This window comes from Pelmatolapia mariae, linkage group LG10_11 (genome assembly GCF_036321145.2).
Source record: "Pelmatolapia mariae isolate MD_Pm_ZW linkage group LG10_11, Pm_UMD_F_2, whole genome shotgun sequence".
NCBI classification, from domain to species: domain Eukaryota; kingdom Metazoa; phylum Chordata; class Actinopteri; order Cichliformes; family Cichlidae; genus Pelmatolapia; species Pelmatolapia mariae.
In genome coordinates, this window is record NC_086236.1 from 12,241,065 (window position 1) to 12,268,235 (window position 27,171).

The 27,171-nt window shown below is 38.1% G+C and overlaps 1 protein-coding gene across 3 annotated transcripts; it reads left to right on the forward strand.

Annotated features, from left to right (window-relative positions):
* On the forward strand, positions 1-26,327 carry jakmip2 (janus kinase and microtubule interacting protein 2). Of its 3 annotated transcripts, XM_063485070.1 has the most exons (24): positions 1-152; positions 11,383-11,630; positions 11,809-12,063; positions 12,211-12,453; positions 14,052-14,261; positions 14,673-14,771; positions 14,924-15,070; positions 15,178-15,318; positions 16,869-16,925; positions 17,246-17,368; positions 17,604-17,732; positions 18,397-18,480; positions 18,602-18,664; positions 18,757-18,855; positions 19,894-19,995; positions 20,127-20,180; positions 20,264-20,329; positions 20,418-20,486; positions 21,009-21,086; positions 21,296-21,346; positions 21,771-21,923; positions 22,049-22,114; positions 22,437-22,513; positions 23,869-23,977. In XM_063485070.1, the coding sequence occupies exons 2-23, from the start codon at positions 11,502-11,504 to the stop codon at positions 22,485-22,487; spliced, it is 2,469 nt and encodes an 822-aa protein (XP_063341140.1). In that variant the 5' UTR covers positions 1-152; positions 11,383-11,501; the 3' UTR covers positions 22,488-22,513; positions 23,869-23,977. The 3 variants fall into 3 exon arrangements, with proteins under 3 accessions (XP_063341140.1, XP_063341138.1, XP_063341139.1); XM_063485068.1 differs by lacking the exon at positions 22,437-22,513 and having other exon boundaries at positions 23,869-26,327; XM_063485069.1 differs by lacking the exons at positions 1-152; positions 22,437-22,513 and adding an exon at positions 6,163-6,232 and having other exon boundaries at positions 23,869-26,327.
* Positions 26,328-27,171: the final 844 nt, after the last annotated feature.

Sequence of the window (27,171 nt, forward strand, 5' to 3'; positions counted from 1 at the left end):
TCACCACCGGCCATCACTTCATTGTACGGGGCTGCTGCTGATGCAGAGATCATAGCAGGCGATTGTGTTTCTCTTAGTTAGTAACGGAAGCATGCCATGGATGTGGTTTCTCACCCGTTAGGTCTTCACATTGGATGGGAATCTGTTGTGAGGTAAGGCGATGAAATCTGTCGGCAGTGTGGCTGCTGTAGTTGAGGTTTATCACCGTCTGAACTGGGAGTTACTGAGACTAGCGGGCCTGTTGGCTTGACTCACACTGATCATCCCAGAAGCGAAGCGAGAGATATAAAGACTGGTTTTGTTTTTTTTTAATCTCACCTCTACTGGAGCGAGGAGAGGCCACCATCGCGTACTGTGGCATAAAACCCTAAAGCGTGTCTTATTTAGCCGGCAGCAGAGATTTAGCCTGCCTGTCGGAAGTGGCAGAGCTCGGCCTACACCAGCAAACCCTTTAAAGATGACAAGGATGGAGCCTGTGTCCGGGTTTTCCTCGCCATGCAGAGCCGGATGCTCACGCTGCATCGAGCATATTTCGAGCTTTTGGTAGGCGTGATTATTGTGCTGTGTGGATCCCAGGTGGTGTTGCTTGTGCCTCTTGGTAAAGCCAGATAAGCATCCTTTTCTATAATTATCAGGCACGTGTGGTATCTCTGGACGTGAGTTTCTGCTTTTTCCCTTCTTCTTCTGCTTGACAGATCGTTACACGTTGCTGGCCGTGTCGTAAAAGGAAAGGATGCTGCAGTGATGCTGCAAGAGGATGCTAGTCCACAGTGGGTTGGCAGGGCCTCCAGATTGAGGCTCAGAGTCTGTAGCCTGCAACTGCCTCAGGGTGTTACACTGGCCTGATTTAACAGACATCACCCAGCTGGGAAGGTGTTTGTCACAGTATTGTTTTATGGCCAGGGCAGATGCAGGCTAATAACTGACCACAAGCTAATTGTTTATAGATTGCTTTATAAATGCAAGAGCCATCCAATAGAAAACACCGATAGCAAATGTGGCAAAAGGAGATGGCAAAAACATGACAAAAATGAGATAAGACCTTTTTTTCTTTGGTTGGACCTGTGGGCTTATTACTAATAATAATGCTCTATAAATTTGTTAAATATGTTGCTGTTGTCAGAACCAGCTGAGCAGAGGTGAGGAAGTTATATATATCCCTGTATCATTACGTCTAGAATCCTATTTTCAGATCTTATCCATGCATCATCAAGGATTACTTTGGGTATAAAGAGGAATTTATTGTCCTGAACAACTACAAAAGCTTGCAGCTTTAACATAACAGTCAATGCTAACACCATACTATAATTGCAAGCCATCACTACATATTACAGCCATATTGTAGATGTTATAATGTTTGTGGACATTTAGCCAGGTATACAGGAAAGATTACAAATTAAAATTTGCAATAACAACAATGCAATTCACCATCTCTGTTTCTGTTTCAACAAATGTATTTTTCAATTTGTTAATCTTGCAAGATACACCTTATTTCCTACTCTTATTAATACAACTATTGTTTTAGAATTATATTTACTTTTTCAAACTTTAATTTGTTTAAATATGAATTATTGAATAAAAAAATGAAAAGAAAACCAAGTATTTTCAACATGGAGCAGATGTACACCATAGTCATTTAGATCCATTTCCTGCACTATTTCCAGCATTAGCAGAGCTCTGCTTATACACAGGGTTGGTATTTTGACCTCAGGCAAATGGATTAGAAAGCATCTTTTGGTCAGGACTGAAATGTAATCTGAAAACAAGAAGAACAGTTCTTCTTCACTTCAGCCAAAGTGATGGCACGTTGAACCAGGTTATGTCACAGCTGTATACCAGACTGATTAAAATTAGTTTGCCCCTCGATGTTGGGGCAGTACTGGCATTGGTCCGGCTAACTTTTACTGAGAGGGTTGCATAACGGGGATTAACTAAATCAAAAATAATCCTGAAATGCAAGATTGTGTTTGCTGAAAAAAAGAACATGACAAAAAGATAAAGCTGAAAGTGACAGTTGGTTGAGCAGTCACAAACACGTGGACATAACATTGCTAAAGAGATCAGTCTGTGCGTCTAGGTCTGGTATTAGGGAGGAGGTTGGATTTCTGCTTCACATCTGGAACACGAGCTGCCAACAGTGTTCAGTCTGTGTTTACAAAATCATATTACATATATCATATCATATCTCTGAGTCTTAAGTGATAACTGTTAGGTGGATTATGACATTAATGAATCATATTGAATGACTGAACATACAGTAGGGTATTTATTCCTGTGTGCTTTGACTTGGCAGAGAATTATGTATACAAGAAACACATTGTACCTGCATGTAGACATGGTCCAGACAGTTGAATTATCAGATTCACAGTTCTCTGGACCAGAAGTTAGAGAGGAGAATGGCCAGACAGAGCTAATAACAAAGGCAGCAATAACTGAAATAAACACTTGTTGCAGCCAAGGTATGCAGAAGAGCATTTCTGAACATATAATACCTTGAACCTTGAAGCAGATGGGTTGTGGTTGCAGAAGACCAGGTGCTGCTTCTGTCAGCTAAGAACAGCAAACTGAGGCTACAACCCACATCTGCTCATCAAAATTGGACAATAGAAGATTGGAAATAACGTTGCCTGGTCAGATCAGTCTCGATTCCTGCTGCAACTGTTGAGTGTTTGAATTTGATGTAAACAAAATGAAAGTATGGATCCATTCATCCTCAACATTTCAGGTTGCTGGTGGTGTGATGCTAATGGGATATTTTCTGCATGAAATAGTGATCCAATCTGGTACTAGCAATGTGTACCTAAAAAGTGGCTGGCATGTATGTTTTCATTTTGCACTACTAGTGTTCATAGTAAAGCGGTGTAAAAATCCACATTAATGGGTGGAAGACTTGGTGGTGGCACATATTAAACAAAAGACTTCCAACTATGTAAAAAGCTTATAGTCCTTCTTTTGTTTACTACTGTGAGGATATGCGCTACAAGTAGTGGTGACGCCTGTTTTCTGAAAAAGACAAGGTGTTTTACATGCCCTTACCACAAGAGTAAGTTTACATATACAGGGATTATTTCAGTCATCTTCAAGCTTGACCACTGTTTACCACATACTGTATAAATAAATGTTTGCAGAAATCAGTAGGGTCCCGTTTTGGAGCAAAAAAAATGTATGTAATCTCTTTATGATACATAAAATCAATGGCAGTGAATTAGCTGCCATTGATTTAAATGCATTTGGCAAAACTGTAACACACACTGCTATATGCAGAATCAGCATGTAGTCCAGGTTAACATTAAATCACTAGCAATTGTTCAAACAAAGCAAAAATGCGTCCTTGTGACCATCAATCATTTCTGTGTTTTAACTCTATTTTCAGTCACACTGAAGCTGCGGCTCGTATTTCTAATGCTCCCTCTGATAGTCTGCTGGAAAATCCAGCGCTAACAACCAAATTTAATGTCTGAGGAGTCAAAAGTGGGTCATGGTGCCAGTGTGCTTCGTGTTGTAGTATTTAATGCACACAAGCTCACATTGATACACCAACACCATGATACATGCACATACACTCTCATTCAGAGTACAAAGAGGAAATGGGCCATCAGTTCTATTTCATTCTTAGCTATTTTTTTCATATTAAAAAAATCTATCCATGCTAATCAGTTACTGTGAGCATGGGTGGTTTTAGTTAAGACTTACCAATCGTATCTCCCAGTCATCACAGTACTATTACTACAAAACGTGTTCCACTTACATGGTTTTGTTTTTAGTGTGCGTTTGACCAGTGGTTGTTGAAGCCTAACTTAGGGACATTTTATAATGTGAATGCTGCCATCACACTTTAAAACTCCCAGGTCATTGTCCAGCTGTGCAGTTCCTTAGAGCTTTTTCACATTTTAGCTCTCTGTTCTGTGTATTCTAATGTATTTTGTAGTGTATGGACTGCATGGCTTAGTCGTGACACTCTAATGAACTCTGTTTGAAGCTTCTGACCCCTACTATCATTGAAAAGCTCAGATAAGGTTGTTGTTCTGCTTGCTCAGCAACAAATTGCATTAACATTTAGGTCCCCATATTGTTTCTCAGTATTGCATTAGAAATTGGACAGTTACAATATTATTATTTTAGGTGGTCTAAAATTTGCCTCAAAATGAATACCAGAAGTCTTTAAGATGTGACATTTACCATACAGCTTCAAAAGGCAGTAGCAGTCACTCAGTACAGCTGTGACTTTTTCTGTTTTACATGCATTTCTTAGTGAAGCTTCAATCTCACCTGGAACTTGTTTAGGACCGAATAGCCGACAAAAATAGCAACTAACTCGAAACCATAGTTGAGCATTTAGACACTAGAGATGTAGATTTTTTTCTCTCTCAGGAATTGATGAAAATTATACCAAAAGGAAAGTGGATATTGGGCTAATAGTTATTAATGGCATTCTGGCACCTTCAGTTAAAGAGCAACTAAACCTGATAGGGGGATTTATGCATAATACAGTAAAAGGAGTTTTTCTTCAGTGAGGTAATAAAAAAATACAAAAATAAAAAAGCAAATATCACCAAACACAAAAACATGTTTTAATGTAGCTTGCCACAGCGTGTCTGCTAGGTAGACGTACAGTCGGTTTATTTTTCAGGGAGTGGAAAAAAAATCCATTACATTACAACATCTGTGACATTTTCAGGGATGGAGAAAGATGTAAGAAAGTGAGGAAAGGCGAGAAAGATGAGAGATTTTTCAAAGGTAGAAACTGCAAGGACATTTAAAAAACTGGAATTTTAAAGCTTCTTGTAATGTCCTAATTCATTTTGTAGTGTTTGGATCTAAACATAATGTTGCAAATTTCTTTTTTTTCATATTGTGAAAGTCATTCCAAACAAAGTGAAGTATAAGAACTTTGTGTTTTTCAGAGGTTGTCGTTTAGAGCACCCTGAAGTCGCTAGCTTGAAAGACTGCGGTGAAGTTTCCAGTAATGCACCACTATATGTTGGATGCAGAGTGGCTGTGGCGTTCATGTTCAGTGTTAGGTTACATCTAGGATTGCAGACATCACTTTAAATTTAAGGTGATGACACTGATTAGATTCACTTGCCAAATCCTTCCTTTTGCACTAGCTTTATGCTGTCTAGGTGTTGGAAAGCAGCCACGATAGCTCGTGTAACCTTGCTTATTTGTTTGAATTCAGTTGACTAAATCCACAAAGAGCAGAGAATCTCAAAGCAGCAGCAGGACTGGTCAGCCGATGACAGCCTGTACATAACAAATCTCACAATAAAAATTACTGTGACTTATTTCTAGGTGGTTCTTTTCCCCATACACTGATACATGCAATCTTTTCACACCTGCCAAATCTCACTTTACCCTCTGCTTGTCAGGTGTACAGTAGTACCATGACACAAAATAATTGCTTTTGCTATCTGTCTGTGAGACAATATATTTGGGAAGTTGGATTTCTAATCCATATTAAGCATATATGTTTATTATATCAACGATATTTAAAACCCTGTTAAAAACTTCAAATAATCAACTGACACAAAAATAAATAAATGTCCATCTTTGCTCAAGTGCAATTAAACAATTGTTGAATTAGAATTATGGACCATTTAATTGTTGGAGAAATTGCTGTTGAGTATTTTAAAGGGTTTCTTTTATACTTGGTTGGCATCTCTTTGTCTGTCATCTCCACATAAGTCAAGTCGATTGCTTACCATGCAGTATTGACCTATAAAGATATCCTTGTATGCGTTACAAACACTGGGAACATAGACAGCAGTCCAAGAAACATGTTTTAAATAACAGCACTGAATTGAAGGTGCACCTGATTGGTCACAAATGCATAAAATAGTGGTCTTTGTGGATTAAAGAGGTATGTTCACCACATATATTTGATCTCATAGCATTAGCATCCTGGTTTGCTCACATGAGTTGTACATTTTAGAGATAATGGTTAAATCTCTGTAGTTAAAAATGTATTATTCAAGTGATGCTACTGTGATGGATGCTTGATCTTCTTGATCTCCTGAGTGCTCACTAGTTCTTAGAGGAATACTGTGAACAGAGTTTGAAAGATTTGGTTCCCTAAACCCTTCTTGGCATGAAAGATGCATTTTCATTAACTTGTGTTAGTCTGTGAGTCCATAAAGTGTTACTCAGTTATGTCATTTCTTATCCAAGAGGCTGCTGTAGCTGTCGGGTTTCTTACAGTTAGTTTCGACGGCTACCAGGAAGCTTGTATAAGGTACTGGTACTCTAAGATTTTCTTTTATATAGTTTCTTAGTCTTGTATGATGTTGATTGCTAATATTGTTGTAAAGATTTTGAATGATTGTGTTGTGTGAAGTATGTTGAGTATGAATATTGCACTTTTTAAAATCATAGCAAGTTGTCGTTTTTTTGCAGTATTAGGGTTGAAATTTGTCTCTTTACAAAAGAGTCTTGTGTTGTCTTAGCATTCTATATTTTTTTTTTTATTTCCTCATTTGAATCTATTTAAACTTTTTATGCAAATGAAACATGAGTTATTTGCTAAATGGCTTGTAACCAGTCAGCTTTGTCCAAATATAAGATATAGGTTTAGAGTTTAGTGTTCTAGTGAGCTACAGTTTTTATGATGATGATCCCCAATCACAGCATTATAATATGATCATAATGTAATACTAAAATATATCTGAGAGATGCCTCTCAGACTAGCTTAAATTGTCCATTACCTGCCATTTAGCAGCTTCCAAAAAATTCCTTACTTTATATGCAAGGCTTCCCGCTATAAAACCCCATGTTTAAATATTAAACTGGCTCTCATTGGAAAAGAGGACAGTGCTGAGTAAGAATATTACTTGGGTGTTCCAGAGGGAAATATAGATCACAAATGACAGCTCTGAAGGATTTTTTTGCTATTTGTTAACAAGCAAGGAAACATGAATCACGATCCTTCCCAAAAAATCTTGTTAAGAGTCACCAAAGATGCCTGATACTGAAAGTGATATATTGAAAACTAGAAGTAGAAGTCTGTAAGGTTAGAAAGTGGGCACTTGTGTTGCACTGAGCAGTGGTACCTGTAATGCCTCTGTGTGGGTGAATAATGTTCATTATGACCAACAGATCATTTTCCCTGCTGGGGAACATGACTGCAATCAGATTGACTTAGGCTCATTGCAAATACATATCTAGCCTACTCCTCCAGAACAGTATCTGGCTTCTGTGGATGGTTTGTAGGTTAATACAGTATTAGTAGTCATGGTGAGGCGGTTGGCTTTGCATGATGATGGTCTAGTCAGCTTAACCAAAATGACAAGAGATGACTTATCAATGAATTATCACCATTACTATTATTGCAGGCCAACCCCCCCCCCCCCCCCCCGACATAACTGTGGTACGTTTTAACTCAGTTGTATATTAATTGTCTAAAAAAATGGCTAATGTTTTACAGATTTTAAAAAAAAATTGAATTTTACTTTTAGAAAGTACATGAGCACCAGGTGTACAAATGTTTGAAATAGCGGAAATAAGTATGGAAACGGTTATTGCCAGATATTTTCTTTAGAATGTCAAGTTAAAGGGGCAGGCTTGGGGTAAAACTTCCTTTAATGGAAGAGGATTTTGCTCGCTCAGTGCTCTGTGTTAAAATATTAAACCCACTCTAAATGTGCATCCTGTCAGATGAAGACCCGTGGACTATGGATCATATGATAACAGCCTGTTGGCTTTTTGATGGAGAGTGTTGTACATTGTATAACAACATTGTGAATATCAAAGAAACAGGAAGTGTTCCCGTAAATGTAGAATACTTCAACTGCCTCAGTATTTCCGACATTATAAAAACCTGTGTACAATATGCCTATCTAAACTTATATCAAATGTACATTTTCTGGTCAACATTTGCTTTTTCTGTGTTCAAAAACACACGTGATGGGTGAAGAAACAACCTGGTTTGCCTTTGAAACAGCATGAAAACTACATAAATCCTCCATAAAGTGTTTTTCACATAACCTGTGGCTCTGGAAAAATTGTTATAGAGACTTGTTACTATGGCCAAATATTTAATTATTTCATAATAGTCGATTTAATTAATTAAATATTTTTAAAAAATAAATATATACAATTGAATTGGCAGGAAAAATGTCTGTTGAAATATTTCATGTTTAAGGGTGTAAATCTGGTTACTCTTTCACATCATACTTAGAAATCTACTGAAGATGCAAACTCGAGTAAGCTCAAGTTTCCTCTGCAAACATTTTCAAATTCATTCATAGATTACAGACAGTGGTGTTAAAATGGTAATGTATATTACATAACTGTCCTGAACTCTTATTGCAAATCATTTTTGAAGTTGCTACTTGTTGCTACTTCATTAGTGTTACTTTGGACAGCCTCCTGAAGTGATGCTTAATAACGCCAGCAGTACTTCTGAAAAGCCGCACTGTAAACTGACTGCAAAATAAGGAGCCCATGTGGACTAAACGTGATGATTACTTCATCTATAATCTGCATCGTCAAATCTGTTAAGCAATGTTATGTCATTCCACTTCAGATTATGAGGGACGTAGTCCAGTTCCTTGTGAGTCATTGTGATGATGCACAGTCTTTTTCACTTTCATATGAACATTTTTGTGGGTAGTGTATTAGAGAAAAACAGTCTGCACTTCTTTACAAATGTGATAAAACAGTGACCTTCTAATAATGTTTCCAAAGAGTTTAGAACCAGTTTAATCTATAAACCTGTGGTTGAATCTGCATAGAACAGGCAAAGTTACGAATAGTTGGAAGTCATATGTATATGTATATATATATATATATATATATATATATATATATATATATATATATATATATATATATATATATGCCATTTAAGAAGAATTACAGCAGCACAGCCATTACATGAGCCTAATAACGGCTAACCTTCATCATCCAAATCATCAAGGAACTATTTATTTCTGTGTTCTTCATAAGGTATTTTTAGATATTAAAAATATCTAATAAAATAAAACAAATATCCAGCTAAATAGTTCTTTTAGAGTATTGAAAGTAAAGTTAAAAATTTCAGCAGAATACATTTTTAAGTCTAATATTAAATACAACATGTGTATTGTACACACACTCACACGCAATACATCATACTCTGTTTTTCATAATTAACATATTTCATGTTAACATATGCATAATACATTAGAAAAGGCACCAAACCTGTAATCTTTAGACTGCAACTCCAGATGGTAATTTGTGTATTTATTATTTATCTATTAATTTTTCTAGACAGATTGGTCAAGATAAAGCCTATATTTACCTTCTTATGTAATTAGTTTGATTGCCATAAGAACAATGTCTGTTTTAATCAGTAAAACAACAAATATATGCGCTAAAAGCTGTCCTTTTGGCTCATGAGTTTACCATTTATTTTTCTCTACCACTGAGCAAGAGCCTTACTGTACATCTTACATGCAGATGCAGTAAGTGCGGTAGGCCTGCATTACCATCTTTAGTTGCCTAAAGATGGTAAAGATTAGCTTCTTGAGGTGACTGTTTGGGATTTGGTCCTGTATAAATAATATTGAAATGAACTGAGCATTATTTTACCCCAGAATACTGTGTGAATGTGTTACGGCGAGGATGTGTGAAAATAGACTGGGTTCAGTAAACAGATGGGACAAGTCTCTGTCTCTCATCATCTTATTTTAGCCCAAATGTCCTATATTTGCTGCACAAGTCTATCTGTGGCTTTTAGCAGGCCATTGGCTTTCAGATGACCTCAGGCTGTGCACGAACAGAAGTCAGATTGTGGGGCAGGAAGGATTACCGCTGACTCGGCATATCCAGACAACCATCTGTTCCAAAACCACTTTGGTTTGATAATCAGCCAATATGATCAGGACAATTTCACTTCCTACTTTCTTGTTCAGGTTTTATTTACACCGCGAAATTTCTCAAATGGAAATCTCTTGCCACAGAAATTGTCGTTATTGGGTTCTTTCTGTCTAAGCAAAGCCTCTTGTGACACACTGCATCTGTATGACCTTAGAGATGTACCATAACATAATGCATGTGTAGGTCATCATACTGAAAGGAAAAAATTAGGATGTTTCTATTGTGTGCATTGTGTATACTGCTGTTTTGTTATGTTAATGAGTGACTATAGTTGTAGTCAAACAAGAAATCGAATGCACATGAAAGAAGCTGACCCAGCAACAGTAACAAAGAAATACAGTTCTAAAAGGTTTTATGTAACTCTTTATTGACATGCGGAATTTACAGGCATAAAAAATATTGAATACAACAGATTCAATAAGGCTGAGAGCAAAACACTTCTAGGAAGTGGTATCAAACTGCTTTATGCCACAAAGTGAGGAAAAAAAACAGGGACTAACTCCGGCTTTCCTTTCACAGGTCCCAGTTAATGGATGGGACAAGGTGTCTCACATGGTTTTGAAGGCAAAAAGGCAGGAGCTCCTGAGATAAATCTGCATAAGTGCAGAGGAAACTGCTCACAGGAGGTTTCAAACATATAAATCAGAAAGTAACAGATGTTGCCGTTCAAGTTAATATTGACATAATTATGAGCTTTTCCATTTAGGTAAGCCAAGTGCAAAATTCCATAAACATGGGGCTAATATTAGCCTAATCCCTAACCTTAAATGGGTTACTGGCAGATCTGAATATTAACAAATTAGAACTAAATTCTTCAAAAAACCCTTATCTCCATTTTTTATGCCATGCTAGCAGTGTGGCTTTGAAGGATTACTGTGTTAATTCCACAACTTCTCAACTGCATGTGGCCAAACTGCAAGAGATGTGTGTCTCCCCAAGGGGAGTCCTAATGAGTTTAGCAGGGCCATGACTTTTTTGGTAACTGTTACTCAGAAAGTAGAGGTTGACCACTAATTACTACGCTGGTAGTTTTAAAACTGTATCAGTGGTGTCTGCATGTTGAACAGATAGCATATAGATACAGATAGATAGATAGAAAAATGAAATAGCCTTCGTTAGCCAACAAGTTGGTGGTGGAAATTGGTTTGAGGAGCTTAGTGTTAGGGCTAGGTTTTAGCTAGGTTATAGCCTAGCATTAACACCTCCACCCTTGTCTTTCTTCCATGTGCTCTTGCGGTGTTAACAATGCATGGTTGTCCTAATCCTGGGTGAGACCAGTGTTTTTTATCTGGGCTTATACAGTGTAGCAGGACAAGCTTGCTAAAACACTGTATTTCACCTACAGTGGTTTCATACCTTTTGGCTTGCTTGTCTGAAGTCTGACGGGGCAAAACATCAGTTTTGTTGCTATGTTTCCAGGATTTTATGATTTCAAAGTACAAGAATCTTATTCATACTCTGTTTAAAGTAAATCTGGACTTGCTTTGTCTAACTGTGTCACTCTTTTGTCTCTGCTCCTACCCCAAGCCCTTGTGTCTAATAGGAGAATGAGGAAGAGGAGGAACTGGAAACCTTGGGAGCACCTCGGAAAGCTTATATGAAGTCTCAATGAAAGCATTAGAACAGCCTCTCTAGTTCTTGAATCAATGGCTAAGAAAGGGCGTACAAAGGGCGAGAAGCCCGAAGCCCTTATTTCTGCCTTACAGGCAGCTAATGAAGATCTCAGGTCCAAGTTGACTGACATTCAGATAGAGCTGCACCAAGAAAAATGCAAGGTACTGTACTACATCTCATATACATATATTTATCTGAACTATTATCTCTTGGACCACTTTCTGTGTAAATACAGTATTTTTGATAAAATGTTCAGAACCATCACTGACAGCTTGAGAACTTTTTATAGTAGGCATTTATGAAAAATAACCAAACCCTTCCTTTCGTGCTCCTCTAAAGGTGAGCAAACTGGAGCGAGACAAGGTGCAAGAGGTGAAGCGGGTGCGAGAGCAGGAGCAGCACCGTCATACTGCCATGCTAACAGAGCAGCGGGCAAAGTGGCATGAGGAAAAGCAAAAGGAGCTCCAGGCTCTCAGGGAAAACCTGACACGGCAGCATGAGCAAGAACTGGCCCGCCATGCTAAAATCAAAGACCAGGAAAACCAGAGGCTGAAAGCAGCACTGAATGCCATGCGTGACGGCAGTGGAGAGAAGGTGAGTTTAAAGATGTCCGTTAAACAGATTTTAAGATTTACATTCCACCCTACACTTACTTGTGTTTCAGAAAAATGTAAAAAGAATAAATAAATAAAACCCTTATCAACCTAGTCAACCTTTTTCTTTCTGCCTTCACTTTTTCAGGTTCGCACAGCACTGACTCTTGAAGCCAAGGAGGACGCACGTCGTTTCTTTGACCAGGAGAGAGTTAAACTCCTGCAGGAGATAGGAGAGCTGAAGGCTGCTAAAAAGCAGACTGACGAGGCTCTCAGCAACATGATCCAGGCTGACAAGATGAAGGCTGGGGACCTGCGGGTGGAGCACCAGCAGCACCAGGAGCAGATCTCTAAGATCAAATGGGACTGTGAGAGAGACATCCGCAGACTGGTATGAACAGTCACTGCAAATAAACACCATAAAACTAGAAACAGGTTTCACATGTATCTTCAACATATGAATAATGAGCATGTCACAATTTCTGCGTCCACGAGTCTGTGACTTACACGTGTCAATAAAAGCCTGCTAATTTTTTGTGACTATGCAGAGTCATGCACATTGACCTTAGAGTCCTGCTGATATAGTGGCCTCACCAATATGTCAGACAACATATAGTCGATATTCGCTATTTGCCATTATGTTGGTATCGGCATTTATACTCTTCGATACATAAAAATTAATAAAGTAAAATCAACAAACATGTGTTGGCAACACATGTTTGTAACTCCACAAACAAAACCAGCTGATCTGAGCAGAATCATAAAAACCATAAATGAATAACCCATGACTTATTGTGTTATTACTGTACAAGAAGATTTTTAAATTGCATTGTCATGTTATCTTAGGACTCATAAATAACTACTCATAAAAAATGTTAGGGAAATCTATTTATGTTTTGTGTGTTTGAAAGAAAAAAAAAACAGATTTTTAAATCACCAAAAATCAGTGTTGGTATACTCTTTAAAATCTTTTATTGTTTGAGCTTTAGTAGACACAACTCTATAATGGATTCACCCTCTCAGGAGGCTTCGAGAAGTCTTCAAAGAATTTTAACAATCATTACTTGACTAGTTTTTCCAGCTGGTCTGTGTCTACAACAGAGTATACAGTAGTCCGCACTTTAGTGCGAGTGGAATAGAGAAGAGTCATTCTCTATTTAAATGAGCTACATTTGTGTTTAATGCAACCTATGTAAGAACAAAAGAGCAGCAGGGAAAACATTTTCATTTGTAACCTTCATAACGTAGAAACCTGGTGCTGAGAGAGTTTAATTATGGACACATCTAATGCTGTAAATTTCCCTCCAAATTGCTATCAAGGCAGTCTTTGTAATTTATCTGTCAGTCGAAATGCCTAAAATTAGTTTTTATTTAGCCAATAAAAAAACAACAACAACATGGTATTAAAATATCTGCATAAAATCCTCTCACAGCTTTAAAACAAGCTTTAAAAATACTGGTTAAGCCCTGAAAATAACAAAATAATTGCAAAATAATTTGTGCAATAAATTCTTCAAGTGATAGATTGCACGACAATGCCAGATGTAGCAAACATAATACAAATTAAACGTCATATATTCAAATTTATATTACATTTATGTCATTTTAAAATGTCATTAGAAGGCTCAATAAACACTGCACTTTCAAAAATGTCAATTTTCTCATAATTGCTTCATGGTTCAAGCATAACATGGTTAGGGTCAACTATTTTTTTTAAGTGCAAAGGCAGCATTTATGGGTCTGTTGTTCCTCTCTACTTGTGTAAGTCGATCTGGTTTCTTTACAGTTGTTTGTTAGTTTTTTAGAAATACATTAAAAGAAAATACAAGCAAAAATCATATTAAACTTTCTGTTCTAACATTTAAAACCCTAATTCTGATCATAATGTCATAAACAGTGATGGGAACAATTAGGATAGCATCGGAAATAAAACGCCTTCCTTTCAGCCATTACTTAATGATTTTTCCATTTCCTCCTCCTACACCACAGGTGGACGAAATCAAAGGTAAGGACCGCACCATTTTCGCTCTGGAAAAAGAACTGGAATCGACAGCGGGTTACTTACAGAAGCTGCAGCTTCAGAAGGATGCCCTGGATGAACAGTTATTCCTTGTTAAGGAGGCTGAGTGTGGCCTGGGAAGCCCGAAAAGAGAAATCCCAGGCAGAGCTGGAGATGGTGCGGAGCACTGTGGCAGCCCAGTAAGTAGAGAAACCATCGAGAAGCAGCTCTGGGAATTAAAACAAATAATATTAAACTGCTAATTTAAAAGAAACTGTCTTACTTCTTGAATTCACTTCATTACTTTTGCTGAAGCACTTGAGTGCACTTGGTTTAGATTGTTTTAAAAGTCTAATAGTCAAAATGGAAACCATGTCATGTACACACTCAGGCATTTCTGTAAGTGCCAGACTATAAGAGACTATAAGAGAGGGGCGGTCCACACATGAATCAGCTCCAAGTTATAATTTAATTTTAATCAGTGCAAAACAAAACCACTACAAGACAGGATGGACTGTGCTGTTTTGCAGTCCATTACATCACATATTCTTCACACTTCCCTTGTGACTTGATTGGTCAAATAATAAAGGATTGCATTTTGTTTGTTTCAGGACATGAGGAGAAACCAGAGGCGTATGGCTGAACTCAACGCGACTATACGCAAGCTGGAGGACCGCAACTCGCTCCTGGGGGATGAGAGGAATGAACTGGTACGATGAAATTCAAGAAACTTAATTCATTTTTAATGTTTCTGCTTTTCCTTGAAAGTTCCCAGCTGCTGTTTGGTTGTCATCTCTTTTCTTACGGGTCTTCCTTAATCACCATTTAAATTAAATTTATGATTTTTTTTTCCTCCCACTAGCTGAAACGTGTTCGAGAGTCAGAGAAGCAGTGTAAGCCCCTGCTGGACAAGAACAAGCTGCTGAGTAAGAGGAATGACGATTTGACCCAGACGATCCAGAAGCTGGAGGAGAAGCTGAAGAGCCTGATGAAAGAAAACCTTGAGATGGTCTGCATAAAGTATCAGTAGCATCATTCTGTATATACACACGCTGACTTACAGTTGGATAGTGTTATCTCAGTGGACACTTCTCTGTGTTTTTTGTGGATCTGCAGAAGGAGAGGATAAACTCTCATCCCCCACTGAAGAAGCTAAAGTCTCTCAATGACCTGGACCAAGCCCATGATGACCAGGAAATAGCCTTTCTCAAGCTTCAAGTCTTGGAGCAGCAAAGCATGATTGATGAACTGACAAGAGTATGTTTCTTATAGTGTTTCAGTAATTTATCAAGTAAGCCATGCTAGGCTTGTTGCCGTGATGCTCTAACATTTTGACACAGTCCTGATACAACACTGAATCTTTCTGCTTAGGTCAGGTACTATTATGACATTATGGTCAAGTTGACCCACACTAGGGATCTGTTCCAAACAGGACATAATTTGCTGAAAATTGGTGTAATGCTAGTTAATCTTGTGAAAATGTATTTCCATGACTATCCTTACTAGAAAACTAGAAAATCAAGCACAGTATAGAGCATATCCCAGTTTATATGTTTGGGTTTGATAAATATGACCCATATCAGGAATTTCAGATGGGTATTTTGTCTACAATCATCAATTTTGATGGTATTTAAATCACACATATTCTAAAACCACATATGTGTTGTTTACATCTGTAGTACACTACTTTGCAAAAGTCTCGAGCCACCCATCATTTTGTCTTCAGGAATAGTTCTCCAGGCTTTGTGAAGGACATCCCAAATCTCTTATGGATTTGGCTGTCTTTTGTTGCTTCACCTGTCAAGATGATGCCACACTGCTGGAGTAATGTTGAGGTCCGGACTCTGGGGAAGCCAACATTTCTATCTAAATATGCTTTTACTGCACTGGTAGTGTGTTTGGGATCGTCATCATGCTGAATATAAAATGAAGCTCTTGCCAGTCTGAGCCTTTCCAGGTGGTATTGCGTGGTAAACAGAAATATGGAGGAAACTTTTCAAGTTATATAATTCCATCAATTTTTAATCAGAATTGATGGAATTTCTCTTTCCCTTCCTTAAGAAGGAAACAGCTGCTACTCCACTGAGACCGTCTCTGATGAGGCTTGATGGATCAACTGAAGGACTAGCTGGATCTCAGATCCTGTGTCAGGTCTTTGATGGATATGTTTCTCAAAGGTCATGACTTTCACATATTGTTGCAGAAACCTTTTTAGCCCTGCCACTTCTTCTTTTGTCCTTCACTTGTTCAGCTGCCTAATTTCTTTCAAGGATACACGGTCGGTACACCATGCCCAGATACGTTAGGTTTTTTGCTAATAGCTCTTTGAGAATCACCTCGAAACATATCAAACTGTGTTATCGTCATCATTTTTTATTATATTCAACTAAAGAAATGCATCACTGGTTTGTCCATTGAGTTAGGTGCCTTTTCTATGCTTGGATGATTCTTAGGTCAGTGTTAAGTGTTTAAACAAACAAACAAAACGTTTCTCTGAAAATAATTAGTACTGGACTGAAAATAAGTTAAAAACCAATGTGTAAGCATTCAGAAACATTCACAGATATTCAGAAAGCCTGGAGAACTATTGCTCTAGACCCCTTTTTGTTTTCTTGGAAACAAATATAAAGAATTGAGGGGTGGCTCATGACTTTTGCAAACCTATAGCACTTTTGCTATGGGGTAGCTCTTGTATTTTGCCGCTTCTATAAATTTGATCATGTAACCTAAAGAAAGAAAATCAAAGAAAGTAACTGTGTCTTTAGTCATAGTGTTAAAGTGTGTTGTTCATCTGTCTGATTTCCCAGGACCGAGAAAAACTCCTAAGAAAGAAACGGCATAAAAGAAGTTCAAGGCCAATAAAGGTAGGATAAATTTAATTTGTTAATGACTGCTTAATTTAAAGTGTGTGTAGAAAATGTGCATTAAAGAAAAGTATGGAAGTCAGTCCTGTTTGAGCAGATTGTTTCAATAAGAGTGCAAACTGTAGTTAAACAAATGAGTGAGTGCAAGGAAAAACTTGACCTGTTAATAATGCAGGAAACAAAATAAAAATTGACAGTATTTAACGCAAAACGTGGCTTTTTGTTAAATGTGAAGCACCAAAAGGAAAAAAAAGTGTATTGATTGCTCTATCATGAAAGATTTTGGGGTCTGGAAATATTTTGGTATTTATTTTCTGCAGAGGCATATCGTGGTTGATACTTTCTTTGGGTATGATGAAGAGTCTATGGACTCAGAGACATCCTCAGTGGCTTCATTTCGAATGGACAGAACTCCTGCTACTCCTGATGAAGACCTGGATGATGTATGAGTTTATATTTATCATATCCAAAAGATAGTCTAGCATTAATCTCAGTAATCTCATTTATATTCACATCAGGGCCTTCAATTGTGTTTTAACTTTTTAAACTTCTGCTATCAACATCAAATTTGTTCAGTCATACCAGCTGGGTAATGTTAACTCATCAGATGTATCAGTATAACGATGCTGTCTCCTAGAATCATAACCTTTGATCTTTTTCCTGTGTGTATCAATCAAGAGTTTAGCCAACGAGGAGTCAGAGCTACGTTTCCGTCAGCTCACCAGGGAATACCAGGCCTTACAGCGAGCTTACGCCCTGCTGCAGGAACAGAAAGGAGGCCTACTGGATGCTGAAATCGAAGCTAAGGTACATGTATAAAGATTATTTAATTAGTTACTGCTCAGTTAGTCTGGAAACCTCTGATCTGGTCTGAAACTGTAAAGTTACAATCCCCCAAAAATTCTAATGTCCCCCTGAGGATTTTTTAAGTTGGAGGTACAACAATTGAGAACACGGTTCATTCAAGGTTACGTCTGTCCATTGGCTGCCTTAGCAGTGAGAAATTCAGTTATTGAGAATTTGATTACCACTAGTCTGAAGTATTCATCTAAACACACGATTTATAAAATCATTTTTTGACATTTATTCTATTGTATGAGGCTGTGAAAGAGTCATTTTGATCGTGCCCACATCATGTGGATGTCAGATGTACTTTTTAATTAGTTCAGCTGCCGTCATTGATTGGGTAATGTCCCATGCTTGACCAGGACACAAAACATTCTTTTAGACTTTTCAGTCGTTCTCTTTTAATGTCTGCATATAGCGACATTATGTACGTTGTATGTTGGGTTGAAATGCTCCAAAAACCCCTTAAAAAACCAAAACAACATTTGTGAGAGTTTTAGGTGTGGCTTTAAACAGATCCCATTATAGAGCCTAAGTGCAGTCAGGAGTGAACGTCAGACAAAAATTAAAATCTTTCAAGATTTGAAAAAAATTCTAATGAATATCTGTTTTGCTCCTGGTTCAGGCTCACGAACAGCTCCAAGCAGAGGTTCTCAGGTATAAAGCCAAGATAGAGGACTTGGAGAAGGAACTAACCCTGAAGGGACAGGTAGGATGCGTAAACACACGTATGAATGAAGGTGTTTGCATGTGTGTATGAGGGGATTGGAAAAAATAACCATTCTTGTTTAATAAATATATGAAATGATGTGTACCTTTCCACCAATCAGGACTCCAAATGGGTTGAAGAGAAGCAGCTGTTCCTAAGAAGGAATCAGGAGTTGTTAGAAAAGGTTGGACTCACATTTTTGGGGGATAATCAGTTTACAATGAAATAGTGGAAATAAAAGCAGACACATTCATTCTGATCCTTTGTGGTGCCCAGGTGGAAAAGTTGGAGTCAGACTGTAATCGGCTGCAGCAGGAGCTTCAAGACTCCAAAGATCAAAATGAACTGTTAGAGTTTAGGATACTGGAGCTAGAGGTACGTCACAAAGGGTTTTCTACCAAGTAAGATAAGGGTTGTCTGTGAATGTTTGTGCCTAATAATCAGGTGAGCCTAAATAACTTGTGTGTTTTTTACTGAGTTAGAAACGTTTTGCTTTCCCAAGAGCTGAGAAAAAGTGATTTTAGTGTAATTATTACACAAACAACACTCTGATGATTAAAGCAGCCACACTGGTTTTACATTTGATAGATTTTATTAAAGTGAATTAAACCACAGTGAAATATTTCATGGTAAATCAGGAGAGACTGTAGCCACTTTACAGGGGAAAAGAAGTGGTCTGAAATTATCTAATTTTTTCTGAAGGCTGGGGATTATATAGTTTCGTAAAAGTACAAGGTAAACTTTGAGTTGAACACAGTGAGGTTCTAAAAGAACAACACAACATAATCCCTGCTTTAACTCAAGGACTGTGGAGAAGAGCAGAATCGTTGTTTAACAGGGTGCATGCCTCATTTCTTGGAACGGCTCCAAGAGTCTCTGATTTCCAAGCTCGATAACCAACTGACAGCGTTTCTGTGTTCTGGCTTCGCTTCGGTGCAGTGACTGACAGCACCGTACGAAGGCTTTAACTGCCACCTAGTGAACACAGAGGAAAAGTTCTTGCTCAGACGTGCCGTGCACATTCACCTGATTTCACCTCTGGCAACATCAAAGTGATTCAGCCTCGGTTTAAACTAAAAACCTCCAGCGCTGCTGTCAGGTTTGGCATGTCATTAGTCAGATGACAGCGTTTGCAATGAACTTGTGAACCAAGTTAGAAACTTTGTAGCTGAACAAAGACAGTGCTGCTTACTAAAACTCAAGCATGCAAAGAGAATCAGTGATAGGGACTGATATAGTCCATCATTAGAACTCCGGGTAAGACTGTCACTTGTCCTCTTTTTTTCTCTCCTGATTTAAATATTAATTTTAGGCTCCTATGATAGAGATTATGTTATAATGCTGTTATAATTCATAGGAGGCTTGCAGAAGACTTTTAGCATAATAAAAAGTGGGTTTTTTTTGCTGTTTTAGGAGCGTGAGAGGAGGTCTCCTCCATTCAACCATTTGAGAATGCATCCTTTCTCTGAGGGAGTCAGTGCACTGCAGATCTACTGTATGAAGGAAGGAGTTAAGGTGCGCAGTGAGAAGGACTCTGATGCTTTATCATAGTTTATCGTTAAGTAGCTAAAAACAGTAAAGATTAAATGTTAAAGGAATTTATATGTATTTACGCCCTAATCAGTTTTATTGTGTTCTTTACACAGGATGTATGTATACCAGATCTCATCAAACTGCTGGATATCCTCGGAGACAACGGGGTAAATTCATACGGAACTTAACATTTCATTTTCCATCGCTAAAACATTTACATTATTAAGGTTTGATTATCTTTTTTATGCAGAACTTAAGGAACGAGGAGCAAGTGGCTATTATTCAGGCTAGCACTGTTTTGTCACTTGCGGAAAAGGTAAGGCTGGAAGCTACATTGTTTTTAAATTAACATCAGATTGTTCTGTGGGTTAATAAATCATGTTTTGTTGCTTGTTATTTTCCAGTGGATTCAACAGATTGAAGGGACAGAGGCAGCACTGCACCAAAAGATGATGGACCTGGAGATAGAGATGGTGGGACATAACAAGGGGCAGACTTTGTTTCATGATTATCATTTGTAATATGACTGATTCTTCTGCTTAACCTTCTGCCTTAAAGAATGTTAATTAAATGTCTTAAGATAAAGTCACACCATACCCGAAGAGTCTCCATAACCAGTATTTGAAGCACCTTGTGCCTGCTGCACATTAAGTTCTAGACTTGCACCGTGACACTTTAACAGGGAGGCGTTAAATGTTACTTAGTGGCATTGGGCTCAGTAAAAAAAAAAAAAAAAAAAGAATAAATAGGAAAGGAAAAAAGAGAAATAATGACGATGGTTTATTGAATATTCCACGTTGTACCCAGATCCTTCCTGTAAGTTATGACTAGTAAACCAAACAAACAAAAAAATATGCCATTGATGTTTGGTTTTCTTCACAGATCCATATCCTATAGTTTCAAACAGTTAAACCACATGTTAGGATGTGGTTTAAGTTTATGTTATCACTTCTTTCTCTGCTAAACACTGGTCCTAATATGCTCCATGTGTACAGGAGATGTTTTGCAAACAGAAAGGATATCTGGAAGAGGAGCTGGACTACAGAAAACAGGCCCTGGATCAGGCATACATGGTGGGTGTGTTTTTTGTCTCATGTACATCTGGGGCTGAGAAAACAGTGCCTCGTTTTATTTGGGGTCTAAATTTCAGTTCCCAAGGTGACACATAATCTTATGATTAGAATCATGACAGTATTGTTAGGTGTGTAGCCGTTTGAAGAAAAGTGAATAAGTTCTTACAAACTTAACTAACAACACTTTTCTACATTGCTTCTCTTCACAGCAAATCCAGGAGTTGGAAGCAACCTTATACAACGCCCTGCAGCAAGACAAGGTCTTTTATTTGCCATCATGCATTTATGCATTGCCGTACAGCCATAAATTTTTACCCAAAAAAAGGCAAAAGAAAACAAAAACAGTTGTAGCTTTGTTGAGTCTCACCCATCTTTTGAAATGTCACCACAGTCATCTGATACAGTGGGTGAGGTTTATCTAATTAAGATAAGAAATGCCAAATTCCTCCCAAATTATTTGGATCATCAAAGCTATTGGCACAGCTAGTTCTTGGTAAACGAATGACTGGTGTGAGATTATTAACAGAGATAAAGAAACAAAAAAGGTTTCTACAAGCCCTCAAGGAGTCTTATGATTTGATAAAGCCTAAGCTGATAAAGAGCAGTAACATTGGAGGTGTAAGGAGTCTTTCAGATCAATCACAATCCAGTATATGTGCTTCATGCCTGTCTTCTTTTCACCAGGTGATAAAGTACGGCGAGCCTCTGGATGAGCTTCAGAGGGACGAGCTGCGGACGGCGGTGGAGAAGCTGAGGAGGCAGATGCTGAGGAAGAGTCGAGAGTACGACTGCCAGATCCTCCAGGAGAGGATGGAACTTCTGCACCAGGCCCATCAGGTCTGTTGCTGTCTGTAAATGTGGCTGCTGATGATACAGTAGAGCTTTGTGTGGAAGTAGGTTTGTAGGTCACATGCTTTATACTGGTATTGTTATTATTTTTTTCCCCTTCTAAATGATTGCAGAGAATTCGTGATCTTGAAGATAAGACAGAAATCCAGAGGAGGCAGATTAAAGACCTGGAGGAAAAGGTAGGATGTGTTTGATGGCCTAATGTGAAAACAATTGGATGCAGAAATATCTAATTTCTCATGATCAGCAGCTTGGCTATACACTCATAAAGGAACGCTAAGTGAATTTTGATAGTTTAGGAGAAAAGATAAAAAGGGAATCAGTCTCAAATCTCAAAGCATGTGATATTCCTAAATATGATTTCATAATTCACAATGAGCCACGCCCGCTGCACAGTGAACCTCTGTTCCTGTCCCTTCTGTGACTAACATGTCTCAAGTGTTCCTCTAATTCTCTTCTTCTCTTCCTTTGTCCCTCCTTCATCTTTCTTTCTTCCTATAGTTTCTGTTTCTGTTCTTGTTCTTTTCTCTTGCCTTTATCCTTTGGCCTTGAAGTCTTTGGCGTGTCCTGTAGCAGAGGTGAGTCCTGTTGGGCTTTCGGGAGAAAATTCAAATCACTGCCATCCCTCTTTTTGACCTTGGTTAAATATTTTACTGAGGAAAGCCATAAACCTCAAACAGTTTTACAAATTGACCACTGGGTGGCTCTGTGTCTTTCAGAATCAAGAAAAGATTTGACCCTGGTCTGCACACTCTCCCACCTTCCTTCATCTTTCATTTCTTTTTCTTTATACTCTCATCATCTTTTCACCTATGTAGTTTTGTTACAGTTTCGTGATATTTTTTTCCATGTTTTCTGTGTTTCGCTCCATGTTTACATTCCATTTTTACCGTCTTGGTAGCAGATACCATGAGCACCTTTCCATCCATTATATATTTCTTCATTGTCAACTCTTTGGTTATAACCATTGTTTATACCTGCATTGCAGAAACCTTTTGAGGTTTGTGAATTGTTCTAGATGATTGTTTTTCACCCAGCAATTCGTGTTTTTATAGACTATAACTAAAGTTACCAATTAATTTATTATGGCTGATGTAAAAACAATATATGGAGAAAAAATTCATGTTCCCATCTAGCTGAAGATAACAAGTCCAGTGTTCACTAACCTTTTTCCTCTGGTTTGTTCTCTGCTACTCAGCTGTTTGTGCATGGAAGGTTAGAAATTTTACAGTTGGTTTACAAGAGGTGTAAAAGCAAGGAAAAGCACTTTGACTGGAAAGAATACTGGGAAGAACACTCAACGGCCGCTTTATTAGGCACACCTCTTCAATCACTCATTAACACAAGTGACTTATCTTCCAATCCCATGGCAGCAACTTATTGCATTTAGGTTTGTAGACATGTTCAAGACGGCGCGCTGACGATCAAATCAAGCATCAGGATGCTGAAAAAAGGTGATTTAAGTGACTTCGAAGCAACAGAAGACCACACTAGATGCCACTATTGTCAGCTAAGAACAGGAAACTGAGGCTACATCTTGCACGGTCTCAGCAAACTTAGACAGTAGAAGATTGCCTGATCTGATGAGACTCGATTTCTGCTGCAACATTTGGAGGTTCGGGTCAAAATTTGGCGTAAACAACTTGAAACCATACCATGCTGCCTTATATCAACAGTACAGGCTCGTGGTGTAATGATGTGGCCAGTGAGTTTAGTCGTGGACTGTAAAGCAAAAACAATTAGTGGTAAAATTCTAATATTCTCATGAGAGACAGCTGAGTACAGAGATTATAATCTTTAGGACATAGGGGCTACTCTACTGCTACTGACTGAGCATACCGATATCTAAATATGATAAAAATCTGCCACATTCTGCACGTTTTGTGTGTTCTAATCTAATCTTTCATGACTTCTGTCTCTCTCTTTCTCTCAGGTGGTATGTCAGCTTGGGGATCTTGTTTGTGACTGCAGTATTATTTATTTTCTGGACAAGTGTGAAACGGTGTGTGTAGCAGTGGCTGCTCGTGTCATAACATCAGTGACTGCTGTCAGTATAGCTGGATGTATTGTGTGCTGGTCGGATCACACTTCAGATTTATTATTATTATTGTTATTATTCTTATTAATATTGTTTTTTAACCGGGTGAGGTTGGTTCTCATCCTGCTGCCCAGGATGATATTTTTAGAGCCGTGTTGGACATTAAATATCTCTCCAAGCAGCTGAGAATACTGTAACAGACTGCAAGGAATGGCAGGCAATTGGGAAAACAGATATAGTGCATTCAGACACATACATACACACACACACACACACACACACACACACATAAATAGTTTTCAGACACACATGCATTTACAGACATATGCAGATGCAAACACATGCTTTGACAATTTAAAAACCAAAGCCTGGGATATGTTCTCTCTGCCATGCAGGGCAATAATATATCACTGACCAACATTTAGCCCCAGTGGGAATATAAACAGACAGAGAGCTCATAAACAACAAGGAAAACAAACCACCAGACCACAGGCCGCTCTTCTTTTTCCCCCTCTGTTTTTTTGGCGTTCAAACCTGAAAAGAAGTTCTTCTTGAATGCAACCACCCGGTGAACTGAAGCGAGCCAATTCAGGGCCTTACGCACGCAGAGGCCATTTAAACAGTGCTGGTCTCAGGTCAGATTATAACAAGGAACTTTCGGGACCTGGTTTCTTCAACCAACTGCCCTGACATTGCTGTTCAGAGAATGGTGCTTACACACTGCTTGCACTCTCCAGAGGTCACGTCTGCAAAAGGACACAGCTACACTGCAGAAGCTGGTGTGTACAGACACTAATGGGAGATACGGGACACTCAGGTTGACACGTCTTCACTGGACACACATAACAGACTTGAGTGAAGGAAGGTGAAAATAGATTTTGGGAGAAATGCCACACTTGGATCCAGCTCCACTCAGCCTGGATCTGTACAGAAGAACATACGGATTGTCAAACTGCATCTTCATTTTTTCTCAAAAGCCAGCAGACTGTAAAAGCTTTACCCCCTGGTTGTCTTTTTTTTTTTCCTCCTTTCTGTTTTTTATTACAGCTCCTACCACTGACAGCCCAAGGGAAAACATCCCCATTCTGTATTGTAATATATACATTGTTAATATGTACATGTGTCTGAATAATTTCATGTAGTCTCCCCTTTTTTCTGTGAATAGTGGAAACTTTTGTTTATTCTCTGATGCAGCTTGAACAGTTGATGTACTTGGCAGTTTAGAAATGACTTGACAAGGGTGTAAATTGCTCTGTTTTATTGTGGTGATGGCTGCAAAGATGAACATTGTTTCCTTGAAAATTATAAATGAAAAAATAATTTTAATATGAATGTGGAATAATATAAATATTTGCCACCCCTTTCCTTTCCCCCCATCCTTTATCACATACCGTGTATTGGATTTGTTGTTCTACTGTCTATATTGTGTTGCTCCGGCTGGCCAGCAGGGGGTGCTGCTGTCGACCTGTGCGACTTTCCCAATTTGCCCTTTAAAGAAACATGACCTTTTACCAAACTTGTAAATATTTCAGACTGGTTTCCGATGAGCTCTGGTCACAAAACAACATGTAACAGTCATGTTGTCTGTAATTTCACTCCATACTCTGAATTTTGTAAGGATGAAAGGAAAAACACTACAAAATCTGTCCTTCCTTTATCCCAAAACTGCAGGTCTCCTCTTTTTCTACTAACCAAAACATCTTTGATACTAATGGCCCTGTTTTGCTAAACTCTGCTGGCCACTTAGGTGTCGACTTCCCCCAAAAGGAAACAGGAGAAAGTGAATGCAACACGACACCTGCTTCACTTCTCTCCCGCCAAGCTGACTCTGCCCAGTCCCTAAAATATTTACTACTAATACTCTGCCTGCTCCCCTTTTTACCCGAGCTACTGTATCTGCCATTGAATCACCTATTGTAAGGCCGAGGGTACCTTCTCATTGGATCTCATTACACATCGGACAGTAACTACAGCCCAGTACATTCACTTTAACTTATCGAGGGGGGTGACTGAAAATATTGTGCAAACTCAACAGCAGTTGCCTTAAATGCACTTTCCCCCCTTTTTCTGCCTGTATTTCCATGTTTAATCTTTTTCTTTTTTCGTTTCCAGGTCATTTATGTATCTCACAAATATACATTACGAGAATGTAATGCGTGACATTACATATAATGTGTATTCATTTTTATTTTTATTTTACAGAGATTTTCTTTTCTCCTTCTTCTGTCTGTCTTCCAAGGAGAATATATAATCCCTCCTAATTTCATTTAGATTATTTGATAAACAGAAAAACGTAATGCTGTAAAAAAAAAAAAGTTAAATAAAAAAATATGGCCTATGACCTTGAAGACTAATTTGTCTTCTTTCTGCACCTTAATTACAAACACTGATTGGGATTTTGTCTTGAAAGTGTACATTACAAGAGGAATGACTGCTAAAATATTCTTAATTTTTTCACTGTATTCCTGCTTTAAATTTGTTTAAAAAAAATTTTAAATGCAAAACAGTTGCTTTTTACTTTAATCTGCCATTTTCACGCTCAATTAGTTGTTGCTTTATTATGTATTTCAAATATTTTTAAGTGTTTAGCAAAAGCTGTTTGTTTTTTCCATACTATTTCCAAAGTCAGTAATTTTATATCTCCCCGTATCATCGTGTCAAACATCTTTTTCTCACACTGGTTTTGTTTGTAACAAGATTTCCTTCCCCTACATAAAAAGAGAGCGTAGGCTTTGAGCTGTAGCTGGTGGGTGGCTTTCTCACATCTTTGTTCTCCGAGCATGTACCGCTCAAAAACGGAGAGAAATCCTTGACAGAAATATCATGTTTACTGGAGCTTCTCTAAGTTGCTTAATATTAAAGGGTAAAAAGTCTGGTTGAGCATTGCTGAGTCATTTGCTTACTTTAAAGAAGATGACACTGAAGGCTTCAGCTTTCCAGTTTCCTCATTAGTTTACTAAATAGTAGGCTTTTCATACTCTAAGCTTATTCTAAGCTGTATGGTACAAAGAGAAGAGTCAGTCCAGGTTAGGAGTCTGCTTTAAAAAAAAAAAATGGAGTTATGGCTGTTCTTGACAATCCTGATGAGAACAGAGGTTGAGCCAGGCTTTGTTCTGCCAAAGTACATCTGTCATGAAAGCACTTTTATCTGTCCTCCTTTCACCGCTTACACAGAGGTCACTTTTATATTTAGTGTAT